Raw genomic sequence first — 13,693 nt, forward strand, 5'->3', positions numbered from 1 at the left:
AAAAAAAAAAAAAAAAATCCTCTACAGTTCTAGAAGAGCAAAGAAGCAAGCGTACCTTATACTTTGAGGCTCTGGCTTGTCTGGCCTGCTTCTGGTGAGCGAGATAATCTTGCTTTTAGCTAAGAGCAGAGGGTCCTCAGCCCCCAGGCAGAGCCCTCTCACTGCTTCTCCCCCAAGCTATAGATGAGGAAGCCTCCCCTGGTGCCTTGTTTCCCTAACCCGTGGCCCTGAGACTGGTAGATACTTAGACCTTGGACCAAGGAGGAGGATGGAGAAACAGGGGCAGAGCCAGGGAGGTACGTAGAGCCCGATTTAGGCCTGTACACAAAGGTTCCACTATGTGGATGGTCAGCGGCACCCAAATTGTATTTACTCAGCATGGCAACAGTGAGGGGGAAGTTCCATGCTGTCCAGACACAGGGGTTCCTCAGTTCTCAGAAGAAAGTCCCATAGAAACAGAAAATAAACACCAGAGGTGATTTTCTTCTGGCCTCGACAGTCACAGGAACCGCAGGAGAGGTTTCCAAGCTTGCTGGCAGAGCCAGGCTGGAACGGTGGCAGTGAGGGCTTGGTAAGCAGGATCTGGGCCCAGGAAGATGGAATGGGGTCAGGGGGACTGCAGTCTGTAAAGACGAGGGTCAACTAAAGCAGGACGCAAAGGAGGATGAGTCCAGAAAACAGATTTAAGATGTGGAAACTGGCCCCAAGAAGAAAGGACCAGCTGAGGTCAAAACAGTGACCAAGACCCGGAATGTGGATGCAGGCGAGAGAGGGGTGAGTTTAGGGTATCAATGACTCTGGGAGCAGGTGCCCAGGCCCTGACATCACAACTGGGTTGGATGGGGGGAAGGGAAAGAAAGCACCCTTCGAGGAGGACTTTCTGTGTTCCCGGCTCTATGTTCAACACTTAATGGACATCTTTGGAACAGAGAAAGAACTCTAAGTCCCAGAGAGGCTGGGGTTGGGGGTGAGTGCCCAGGAAATTTGGGGACTAGGCAGGGACATTGAAGTCATTCTCAGATCTAGGAACAATCAAGGTGGGAGCAAGACCTTACCAAACCAGCCTCAGGGCTGAGACAGAGAGAGAGAGAGAGAACACCTGCAGGCGAGCTGGAAGGAGACTCTCACCTGCCTGGGGCCAAGGTGGTGTGATGTTGAACCACTGGAGGAGGTCACTAGTGGTACCTGCTAGAATTGCAAGGCAGAAATCCAGGCAGAGCCTCAAACAGGCTGAGCCACAGTGCCTGTCCACGCCCAAAGCCATGCTTCTTCTGCTGTACCTGCGTAACCCAGCGGCTTATAATAGTTTCACTACTTATATATCGCTTTACAGTTTTCAAAGCACCTTCACAAATTAGGCTACTTAACTGATGTCCATGGCTGGATTATCAGGCGGTGGGAGTCAAGTGTTTCACAGATTATTCTGTCTGGCTTCTCCTGTGTGACTCCGGCTAAGCTGCTTGCCCTCTCTGGGCTTCAATGTGCCCAACTGAGAGGAGGCAACAATCAGTCATTCTTCTACAACATAGGATGAGAAGCATCTGGAGAGGTGCTGGTAGTGAGCAGATTTGCCAGGCTTCAGCAAGCTCTGGAGTCCATAGACATTCTAAAGAAAACCCATTCACTGGGCTCCAGGAAAACAAATTCAGACGTATTATAATCTTTCCTTCAACCCAGCTTTTAAGCCCTAAATGCTTCCAGAAGGCTTATCGTTCTCTGCACCTCGCCAAGCCTGGTTTTGAGACAGGGAAGTTAGGGAGGAGTTTCTGATTCCTGTATGGCTCTATTTTTATCTGGAATGTATCTTCCTGCACCGCCAGTGATTGGCGCCTTCGGGGCCGCGGGTAAAGTGCACTGTCAGCAGAACCCGAGCAGTATATAGCAACGGACAGAGAGACTGAGCTGTTATGGGGGCGGGAAGTTAGACAGATGGACAGACTGATGGGCCCAGCATGTTTGCCAAGAGCAGCTCAATTAATTAATCACGAGGACAAGATGTTCGCCTCTGACCACGCCCTGCGTGACACATGTAGGGCACTAATCAGAGCGGGCACTGGGTTCCCCACTCGCGCCAGCGCTGTTGGGGACTCTGGCATCTTGAAGAGAGGTGAATCCTTTTACATCTTTATGTGAAATCAGCATCTGATGTTTAGGCTGGAATGAGAATAAACTTGACTTACAGCAGGAAACAGTAAAGAGGGACCTGTCTTTTCCTCCAGAGCAGCCTGTTCGCAGATCTGAAGGTCCGTGGCCACTGCAGTTCTTTCCTATCTCTAAGCAAAGCCCCCTTCACAAAGCTTGGCCCCCACGTAACTTCACCCGAGGCGGTGGGGGGCGGCTGTGTGCGCCTCCCCTGCTCCAGGGGCAGCATCACGGTGTGACCAGCGACATTTCCTTTGGAGGGAGCACCCAAGTAAGAAAGCTTGGAGACACGTCTAGAGCAAAAAGGAGGGCCTAGGAAGTGTATGTGAGTGTGTGTGTGTGTGTGTGTGTGTGTGTGTGTGTGTGTGAGACAGAGAGAGAGTGTGTGTGTGTGTGAGACAGAGAGTGTGTGTGTGAGAAAGAGAAGAGTGTGTGTGAGTGTGTGTGTGAGAGAGAGAGAGAGAGAGAGAGAGAGAGTGTGTGTGTGTGTGTGTGTGTGTGTGTGTGTGTGTGTGTGGTGTACAGGGATGCAAGCTTGCAGCTGGAGCGGAGCATGCTTGCTCTTTGTAGGCCATGAGCCCCGTGGAAAGACAGAAATGGACTTTCTCGGGCAAACTGCTACCCAGATCCTCCCAGTTTCAGGCTAGACGTGGGCAGAGGGAGTTTGCAGTCTGTGTACGAAATGCCATCGTCATGGTCACCAAAAACCAAAGCTGAATGTCTCTGAGACTGGACATTTAAAAAACATTATTAAAACTGTGTGGTTCCATAGGCCACATGTAACAAGGCAGAAGTGAAGGGACCGTTTCCAGTGCTTACTGACTCACCGTATGAGTCTTGGTGACAAATGGCACATGGGAGTGAACAGTGGCCAGGGTGCATCTTGGCCTCTTCAGGGGGCCTAGAGGCACCTTGGGGGAGGGAAGGCCACAGGAAGCCAATGATTGCATTGGGGGTAGAGCAGGGGCATGGTAACCAGCTGGTCACCAGTTTGCAGAAAGCTCACAGCAAAAAGGAACAGAACAGTAAAAGGGGTGAGTCTCTCAGTGAGGACACTGTAGAGAACAGTAATACAATATGCAAATCCCTAGAACTGAAGTCATTGCAGGGTTCTTGGAAGGAAGGACCCCGTTGCCCGTAGTAACAATAACCCTTCTGTAGCTCTTTTATGTCCTAGGCCTTGTCCTCACACTTTAGATGTATAGTCAGTCATTTAACCCACAGAACAACCTTGTGAGTGATGTGCTACTGTTATCCCTGTCAAGGTACAGAAAGGTAAAATCATTTGCCCAAGGTCACTGAGCTAGGGAGATGGAGCAACTCAGCGGTCGAATCCAGATAGTCTGGTTCTCATTGCCGTGTTACTTGACTCTCATGTTATTTGAATATTTTCTGAACATTTCTATGCCCAAGGCACTCAATTAAGTAGGGGAAACAAGACACAGAAATACTTGTCAAAAGTTCAATCAAGGGGTTTCCCTGGTGGCACAGTGGTTAAGAATCCACCTGCCAATGCAGGGGACACGGGTTCGAGCCCTGGTCCGGGAAGATCCCACATGCCGCGGAGCAACTAAGCCCGTACGCCACAACTACTGAGCCTGCACACTAGAGCGACAACTACAGAGCCCGCGTGCCCTAGCGCCCGTGCTCTGCAACAAGAGAAGCCCGCGCACCGCAAAGAAGAGCAGCCCCCACTTGCCGCAACTAGAGAAAGCCCGCGCGCAGCAACGAAGACCCGACGCAGCCAAAATAAATAAAAGTTCAATCAAAGACGTTTGCTCATCCCATTAGATACACTTACAGGCCTCTCTCTCCTGTGCATTTTGCCAGCCTACAGTTTTCGAAGCTTCATGTGACAACAGGAAGACGCTGTCCCCAATAGAGCCCTCTCTGGGCTGGGCCTCCGTGGGACGAGGAACCCGGCCTTGTCCTGCCTCCCAGATCCCTGGGTGCCCTAACCTCCACCCCCAGGGCAACACCAAGTTTTATTCCTTTCCAGATCCCCAGAGCCACACCCAGGGCCAAGGACACTATAAACATTCGCTAAATGCAGCTGACTGAACGGGTTTTTTACATCTTTGAATGCAGGAGCCAATTGCAAAACGCTGTGAAAAGACCTCACTGTGGCAGCATCCCTGCTTGTGGCCACATAGCAAGCACCTTGTCTGGCACCCGGTGCTGATGCTCAGCAGTGCCAAGTGCATATTTGCTGGTTCACTTTGGCTTCCCCTTGGTTTGCCAGGAAAGGCCGGCAGAGACCAACGCCAGTGTGGATGACTCAGCGCCCCCCTCGGTGGCCCAGCTGGCCGGGCGATTCAGGGAGCAGGCGGCTGCTGCAAAGGTGAGTCAGGAGGCTTCAGAGCCCCTCTCCTGGGAGGGGGCTGGAGGAAGGGGAAGTCTGGGTCAGGCCCAGAGGAGAGGGAGGGAGGAGGCTTGGTAATTACCAAATTAGGAAGAGAAGCCAGAGAGGGGTCTCTCTGAATGTGAGGAATGTCGCCATGCTGCTGGGCCTGGGCAGGACCGTTCCCCACCAGAGTGAGGCTTACCCTGTGGCCAGGAGGACTGAGAGCTGAAAGCCCTGCTGTTAAGAGACAGGAGGTCTGGAACCCGGGGCTTGTCCACCTCAGTCGTCCACTGATAGAGACTTAGATCTTGCCCAGCTGTGCCAGGCCTGGACTGCTTCAGAATAAAGAAGTCCCCACACCAGGCTCCTCCCCGGAGCTTAGCAAGCTTAGGAATCCGGAACAAGGGTGGATTCCAGAAGGAGAATTGGGAAGAAAGAGAGGACGGAAAGGGAAGCACCTTCAGATAGGAAGCCAGGGATCAGGAAGGAAAGGGATCCGGTGACCAGTGGATTCTAGAATCCTGCTGGAGAGGACAGTGTCAAATGGGGCATTGCAGCATTGGAGAGATTTGGGCTAGATTTTCTTGAGTCCTACAGTCTGAGGAGCTCCTTAGAAGTGAAATGAGGGAAGGGAACCCCAGTGTGTCGGGAGGTTTATCATGGCCCCTTGGGACAAACGAGAGTGTAATTGTCATGCTTTTTTAGGTGCGTTGTTTTGCGTTTTTATTTTCCCATCTGAAAAATCGGTCCATAATTTCAGACGCGATAGGAATGTCCTAAAGGGTGAAGGAGATAGTATCGATCAAAGGTGCTGGCAGTGCTTAGAAGCTGGGTGTGGGTGTCATTGTGAGATGTTGCTTCAGGCAGGCCAGTGAATCACGAGTAAAAGGGGATGCTCTAGCAGGAAAGGACTGGGACAGTCTGAAAAGGACTAGAGAGCCTGAAAGTGAAAATGGGTAGACAGTTCACTAGAATGAATTTATAAAGTTAGTGGGCAGTCGCAAAGACATGCAATCCCTCCCTTCATTCTTTTCTCCACCAGACATCCCTAAACATTCCTAAAACCAGTTTCTACTTCCTTCCTCTTCCTCCCTGTTGCCTGATTAGCTCTCTCTCTTTTTCTCTCTGTGTGTCTGTCTGTCGCCCTCCCTCTAGACACCAGCCAGTAAACCAACAAGAAGGAAACCGCCCTGCTCCCTCTCTCTGTTCCCCCCCAGGGTAGAGCTGGGCCAGAATGGTGAAGAGGTAAGTGCTTCTGCTGCTGGGGGCTCAGAGGATGCTGGTTACGGATTTTCTTTCTCCTTTTTATAGGAAGAGGCACGCAATTCACAATTTTAGACTTGAAACCTGTGCAGGGAATTTCTCCATTTCAGATTCAGGGGTGAATGTCCTTAACGCTTCCTGAATCCTTTACTTTGAAAACGAGGTCCCTTCCTACCCCCTGTTACTGAACCTACTTTATGGTTTTCAAGGACAGGAGCACTATTTTTCAAGCCTGAGCATTTCCGCCAAGAGAATGGGTCCATAGAGTATTTTACCACACCAGATTCAGGAGTCGTGAAAGTCATGTTTGACTCCCCGGTCTGACTGATACGATCTTCCATGTGTGCAAGGCATCTGGAAAGAGGGCTGCACTCACGTAAAGCAGAACTGCAGTGTGAGAGAGGCGTGGGTTTCTGTGGTATCTTGAAAAGGCTGGCTATTGTTCTGGATCGCTGAAAGAGAACCAGAGCACACAGGAGGCCTCATTGCCCTCAGATACAAATAGCCAATGTTACCAACATAATAAAGGCTCTGGTATCATAGATCATAGCCACCAATGGATTCCCGGCCTGCATGTTCACCTGCCCTTATTTATCTAATTGTAGCTGTAAGAGCAACTTGTCCACAACCTCCCAGGAACCCAGGAAGCTTCACTGTGGTCGTGGTCCCAGCCAGAAATGGATTAGCATGTTCTCTTGTCCAGCCTGGGAGGCCAACACCAAAATAGAGCAAGCAAGCCAAAGACAGTCCAATTCCCACATCCCAACTGTGATACCTCTTTCCCCCGCTTCCTTTTTGGGGGCCAGCATCCTGACGACAGACACCGGATAGCCATGTGGACTTGGGCAAGGCCCTTGGTGTCTACATTTTCTCATTTATAAAGTGAAACATTTGGAGTCGGTCAATGGTTTTCAAACCTTTTTGTCAACCCAAGGCATATGAGCAGAAGCCCATCAGATAAAGCAGAAACTCAGAGCTGCTCTCAACCAAGTGGGAAGGGGGTGGGGCCCCCCATATGCTCTGAGAATACTCCCCCCCAAAACTGGACACGGGTCTTCTGGGATGAGAATGCCCCAAGAAGCCCAGTTTAAAAAACACTACGTTTTTCTTGGGGTCTCCTCAGGTGCTGATATCACGATTCTGACCCCATCTTTGTGGGGTCATCAGCCAGCATTCCGACCAAAGCCATACCAACAACTTCTCTTTACCGAGGGTGAACTTCTCCTGTGACCTTCACCCTCAGGGCTTGGAGCCTGTGTTAGGCAATAGGCTGAGGCTGTGGCCACTAGGTGCCTACCGTGAGGCTGCCCCCTGATGACCTGGACTCAGCCCCAGAGAAGTCACTGCGCCGCGCCTGCTTCCTTTTTTGTAAAATAGGACAAGAACACTAACCAGACATGATGGGGGCCGGAGGGAGTTCAGTGGCTCTGGGAGAAATACGTTTACATGTTCCATCCAATGGGGCACCACCAGCAGCTAAATGGCATGTAATAGCCAAGGGCTGGATGAATGGGAGGGTGGATTTAAGAGGGAAGGTCCCGCGTGGAGTGACAGGCTGCCTGCACGTGGGAAGGACATTGCTTCCAGAGATCAGTGACTTTTTGTCACGAGCTTGAAATTCACATAAAAATAAAACGAGCAGCCAGCTCTGTCTGTCTGGTTAGAAAATTGTGGAGGCTGCTGCTACAGTTCTCCTTCTGGACTCCCATGGCACAGCCTGCAGGAGCCCTAGTGCCAGGAGCCTTGGCGGCCTGGGAAGGCCCCAGTCAGGCTACCCCTCGGTTCCCAATGCACAGTGCCGGAGAGGGTCTTCCCATCCCTTCTTCATCCCTGCCCCCTCCCTATGCCTGCACAGGCCTGAGACGGTGGAGCCAGCCCCTGCTGACAGGGTATCCTGGAGTTGCCCCTCTCTGTAGGACCCACCCAAAAGAGTGTTTAATATGGCCACTGAGCCTGCCTTGCCTGCTCACAGAAGGGCTGGAAAACAGTTCCATCTGAAAAATCTGGTCATTATTCTAGACATTATAGGAATGTCACTCTATGGACATATATACATACATAAAGAGAGATGTCAGGCTGACTTTTCTCTACCAACTGTATGAGCAGCGGCCACTTGTTAAAACAGTAAAGAGCTGCTTGTTAAACAGTAAAGGAAATACTGCCACCTTCAGCCGTTCCCAGGAATGGCATTGGCGGCTCTTTTGGATTCTTCCTGCTTCGCAGTTCAATTCGAATCAACAAGGATTTTGTAAGGCATGAGCTGAGTTCCCAGCACTGTCCTATGATGAAGGGGCTGTGTTTATTGAATTTTCACTCTCTTCAGAAGATACTAGTCAGTTGCAGAAGAGAATAAAGTATTACATAAAGTGAGCTTTGTCAGCACAATTGTTGCTGCAGTTCCTAAACAGTATCTTCAGAAACACGGCCTCATATGAACTTTCACTGTAAAGCCCAGAAATTAAGGACAACTGAGTTTGGGCTGGAAGCTCTTTGTTCTCACGGTGGACACAAGGCTCCTTGAAAGACTGACTGCTCTGGAAATATGTCTGATGGTGTAAACTCATGGAGCCAGAGGCACCTGAGAGCTGGAGGAGGCCTTAGAATCGTTTATTCCAACCCACCCACCTGCCTGGGTCTCGGCCTGGGAGGCTGAGGCCGGGGCAGCCATCTGGCTCCTGTCAAAGCCGGAGTTAGCAGGGGCTGGGGAAGGGAGCTCCTGAGTCCCAGCCAGTGGCTGCCCCACGCTCCAGCACCTCCCCTACCGCAATGCTCGGCCTTAAAAAGGTCACAGGGAGTTCAGTTGAGTGAGTGTGTCTCCTTCCATCACTAAAATACAATCATCTCACTCAATAACTATCTCAGAATATTTATAAGAAATTGTGTTATTCTTATGATGATTCAAGTAAATTAGTACGTGGATACAAGGAGCAGGGTCCCCAAACTATAGGAAAATCTGCTCTGGTCTCTGTCTGACAGCATGAAAGTCATCTTTTTCTTCAACATCATCATCATCATCATCATCATCATCACTGTCATCATTCCTACCTGTTGAGGATCAATATAGCTGTGGAACTGGAATCAAGTTGTAGGGATTTTACACAAAACAGGAAGGAGTCCTTCTTTTTAGATAATATAAAATCCAAAGACAGGCAAGATTCCTGACAATACACTCATCACAAAAATATCCCAACTAACAGAACATATATATGGGGTGTGTGTGTGTGTATATATATATATATACACACACAAGATATCTCAGACATTGACCACTTTCAGAGGGCAGGTGCTCAATCATATTCATTTTTATGTAACCGACACAATGCCTGGAATGTAGGAGATACTCAGTAAATGTCTGTTTAATCAAAATGAATAGTCAGTGTTTTAGAATATGATTATTTATAAACAACACTATTGGTGGGGTTTTCCAAAATATTATTAGTTTAAGGGAGGAACTTCAAGTATACCTCTGTCAGGTTTCACTCCGGCTCTGTGGTTTCTTATGTTTATGACAAACAGAATGGATGGTCACTGTGCCCTTTCTCTTTGAAATCCCCTCCAATTGTTGGCTCACGTTGTTGAAGGTCATGAGGTGAAGATCTTGTCCCCCTCAGACATAGTCTGTTCTCTCATAATGACCATGAAGGCATTCTTCCTGGAACAGGAGGTCTGCTGTGTTTCAGACGTCCTGCCTGCTCTGATCCATAGATTCAAGTGGTCTTGTTAGTGGTAGGGTGAGGGAGAGGGGAAGGGGAGTCTGCCACGCCCAGGACCTCAGGAGGTAAGTGAGCTCCCGAAGCTAAGTGATGAGGTGGTAAAACCAACTTTTTCTTCTCCTCTTATTCCAACTGTGGCTTCTGGGCTCCAGCCAGAACCCCACCTCCCTTCACCTCACTCATTTGCTTGTTTTGGTCCATTTGCTTTTATAGAAGTCACCGCCCAGTGCAAGCCACCCTCCTAAAGTCAAGGTGAAGAGCTCGCCTCTGATAGAGAAGCTCCAGGTAAGTTCAGAATCGATGCTACCTCCTATCCAACCCCCTCTCTTATCCAACATTTGCATGTCTTTGGGGCTCCTAGGGTAGTGCCAGATGTCACCTGGACAGTTGACCTCTGATAACCAGCTAGTGATCAAATTGCCCTGAAGGATGAGGGGCTCTACCTGGGGGCAAAATGCTAAAATAAGGACCCTATCAAACATGAGCTCATGTCATTAGTACCTAATGGAGATTGAAGATAATCAGTTGCCTCAAGAGTCTTATGGGAAAGGATGTTATACACAGGAAACACTCCAGGAATAGCCAAGTCCTTTCCATGGCCTGAATGCAGCCACAAACCGTTTTAGCTTTACACAGGGCTGAAATTCAGGTGCTAGTCATTACACCACTACGGCCAGGTTCATTGTTTGGAAAGCATTCCATCCAACCTCACCACCTTATACATCCAGAGCCCTCACCACTGTGCGCACAGTGGGGCTGGCTTTCCCCACTGGAGTGTAAACGAAGTATATGACACTGCACTTGATCTCACAATCTTGCTGGGGAGACAAGGTTTTCACACATGATACAATAAAGGACATATAGGAGAGTAAATACCGGAGATCTAAATTGTGGGTAACTATCCGACTCCTACTGCTCTAGACCAGGACTTTTTTTTTTTTTTTTTCGCGGTACGCGGGCCCCTCACTGCTGTGGCCTCTCCCGTTGTGGAGCACAGACTCCGGACACGCAGGCTCAGCGGCCATGGCCCACGGGCCCAGCCGCCCCGCGGCATGTGGGATCTTCCCGGACCAGGGCACGAACCCGTGTCCCCTGCATCGGCAGGGGGACTCTCAACCACCGCGCCACCAGGGAAGCCCTAGACCAGGGCTTTTTACCTCGGCGTTATTTGAGCTGGTAAATTTTGTTGCAGGGACTGCCTTGTACACTGCAAGATGCTTTAGCAGCATTCTTGGTCCCTATCCACTAGATGCCAGCAGCACTCTTCAGTAAACTGTGACAAAGAAAAATGTCCCTGGACATTGCCAAATGTCTCCTGGAGACAGAATCATCCCCCTGCCCCCTACCCACGCTGAGAACCACTGCAGTAAAATTTTAGAGCCAGAAGACAGTCAAGTGGGCAGGAGTAATTAACAAATGCTTTAGGAAATACCTATTTCCTGAGTCAGTCCTTAAGAATAGTGGCTGGAAAGGAGGGAGGAAGGTACTCCTGGTGTGAGAACAGCATGAGCTAAAGCACAGAGGAGGGACGGGCATGATATATCTGGGTGGGGCTTGTAGAAGACGCTCCAGCTTGCACCGCAGTCTCTGTGCAGCCGCCAGGAGAACAACAAGGCTCTCCTGCACTGGATCCTCCCCTCTGGGTCCAGCTAATAAAATTGGCTCATCTACCTTGTTCTGAAGCCATTATTAGGGGTGTGTCAAGACAAGTAGCCACAGCCTCTGCAGTTCCCAGCTATGTGAGAGACCAGGGATTTGGCCCCCAGCCTTATTTGGGGTTAAGGGAAGCATCTCTGGTTTGGGTTATGAGCCTACCTCATGTGTGGGGGAGTCTCCCCTGAAGTTTAATTCATACTGAGAAGCCCTGATCCCACCCCAGCTGCAGGGAGGGAGTGGGCTGCCCATCGCTGTAGGAGGCTGCAGGGCTCCCATATACATACCAGGGATCTCTCAGAAGGGACCTCAGAACTCAGACATTCCCTCCTAGCAGCCATCCAAAGGGTGTAGCCGAGAACCCCTACCTCTGTCTCCCGGCAGCCTACCATAGACCTCATCTAAGTGCCAGAAGTTAGTTTGCAAATGCTGTGTACCCTGCAGTCTTGGTGTCATTCCCCTTTCTAGTCATTCATAAGCCTCTTTGGGAAACATCGCAACCTGAGAATGAGGGTTTAATCTCTAATGGTTTAATCTCATGAAGAATGTCAGCGACAGTATATAATTTGGCCAAATCCCATAGGAACCTTACTTTGTTGGAAATACGTGGGGAAAGAACTAAGAAGTGCATCATCAGCTTCATTTTTCTTCTAAGTATTCTATTGGATGAGTTAGGAACTATGATTTTTCTTCACTAGAATAGTCCATAGTTCAAAGTTCAAGTTTTCCCCTGGCTAGCAAGACCCATTTTATTTGCAAGCAGTCTTACAGAGGGAATGTCCCAGCTTGACCCTGAGAGGGCAGGAAGACCTCCTTTAATGCTCAGTTAATATCCCCTCTGCCATGAAGCCCCCTGAGCCATCCTAGCACATCTCCCACAGCCTCTGTGGTCCAAACCTGTCCCTTTGTACCTGCAACATGCTGCTTTTAGACACGGCGTGGGCTCACACTGTTGCTGTTTAACTTTTATATTTTTAATTGGACAATGACACAATCTTTTCTATATTATAAATTCTTTCTTAAAATCACAATTGAAATATTAACATCGTCTTAAACATGTGTAATGTTCTATACTGTGCAAGTCCTAAAGTACATGTCAGAGTTCTCCAAGGTGACAGAGCCTGAGCTGGCAGGAGGGTGGCACCGAGGGGAGTCTGGAGGGAAAGGGCGTGGGTCGGATAGTGGCAGGAGAGAGTAAGGGGACCAGATCATAAAAGACTCTAAAGGTCAGGCTCAGTCGATGGGACAAATAAAGACTCTGAGACACAGAAAGGCTACTGGACTTGCTGTAGGTCACACAGCTATTAAGTGAAAGAGGCAACATCTGGAGTTGGGTGTGTCTGCGTGGAGAGCATCATCTGCCCCTCAAGCCTGGTCCCTCCCCTTGGAGGCCTTGCTGCTGGCTCTCCTGCTCTGGAGGATGCAACTGCGCAATGATTTGGAAACGCAGAGGTCAGAGCAGGAGGAACAAGGGCCCCTAGGTGGCGCTAGAGGACCCAAGGCACTCACGTTCGGTCCCTCCGTAGACATCTGCACCACTACCTTCTCCGAGGCAGTCAGATAGATCTGGGACCACCGCCTCGTCCCCCACCAAACTCATGACTCCCTCAGGCCTCGGTTACCTTCGGGTAACCCCTCCCCTTTGCTTGCTCTCAGGGTTCATTTTGGTCTGGTTGCACCTGCACTGCGATGCTGCAAGTAGGGTCACACACTGGCATCTGCTCTGTTGGCTCCCCCCTGGAAAGGCGTGGTGGCCTGCTGTGTCCACCACCGTGGTCTACCGAGAGAGACCCTGTACTTGGAGACTGAGGGACAAACAGACGTGGCTTGAATCCCAGGGCAGATTCCTTAAACTCTTTGCTAATTTGTGCCATGAGAACAAAACGGAACATGTAGGGTGGTTGTAGAGAGGAAAACTGCACATGCCCAGCAAAGAGTAGGCATCCAGTAAGCGGTAACTGCTCTTGACTCTGATGAGAACGATGGTAAAGGGTGCTGACAGCATGAGATCCTGGTGCCTGCAGGTGCTGGCAGTTGCTATTCTGGCCTCTTTGTCTATAAATCGGGACTGTTCCAATGCATTTTTGCCGGATGAAATCAGTGCTTCCTGGGCATTATGGAATGCAGCCTGGGTTTGAAATTCCTCATCTTTTCTCTACAGGCCAATTTAGTCTTTGATCCAGCGGCCCTGCTGCCTGGGGCCTCACCCAAGAGTCCTGGACTCAAGGCCATGGTGTCACCATTTCACAGCCCGCCTTCTACCCCCAACAGCCCTGGCGTGTGGTCTCGGGCCAGCGAGCCAGAGGAGGTGCCCGTCAGCTTTGACCAGCCTCCTGAGGGCAGTCATCTGCCCTCTTACAATAAGGTAATATCTGGATCCTAAGTACTGTGGTGTGTCTGTGGAAATGCGGACACTGGGCAATCCTGAATCACCTCTACCCTGTTGTCCTGGAGAAAGGAGGACACTTCAGAGCTGTGGTAAGATGTGGTTTTTAACAAAGGAAATTTCTCCTCTTCCTGGCAAGTGATCCCTGAGCTAAGATCACCCTCTACCTAGCCTGCCTCTCTCATCCGCTCT

At 50.0% G+C, this 13,693-nt stretch overlaps 1 protein-coding gene across 1 annotated transcript in view; it reads left to right on the forward strand.

The window, feature by feature from the left end:
• The window catches only part of RCSD1 (RCSD domain containing 1), a 68,887-nt gene that overhangs the window by 45,965 nt on the left and 9,229 nt on the right, over positions 1–13,693 (forward strand). The window contains exons 3-7 of the mRNA XM_007458142.1: positions 4,385–4,483; positions 4,738–4,740; positions 5,642–5,731; positions 9,676–9,747; positions 13,277–13,480. Of these exons, the coding sequence (XP_007458204.1) occupies positions 4,385–4,483; positions 4,738–4,740; positions 5,642–5,731; positions 9,676–9,747; positions 13,277–13,480 (468 nt within the window). The remainder of the gene's footprint in view (positions 1–4,384; positions 4,484–4,737; positions 4,741–5,641; positions 5,732–9,675; positions 9,748–13,276; positions 13,481–13,693) is intronic.

The sequence above is a fragment of the Lipotes vexillifer genome, unplaced genomic scaffold, assembly GCF_000442215.2.
Source record: "Lipotes vexillifer unplaced genomic scaffold, Lipotes_vexillifer_v1.1 scaffold189, whole genome shotgun sequence".
In the NCBI taxonomy this organism is placed as follows: Eukaryota; Metazoa; Chordata; class Mammalia; order Artiodactyla; family Lipotidae; genus Lipotes; species Lipotes vexillifer.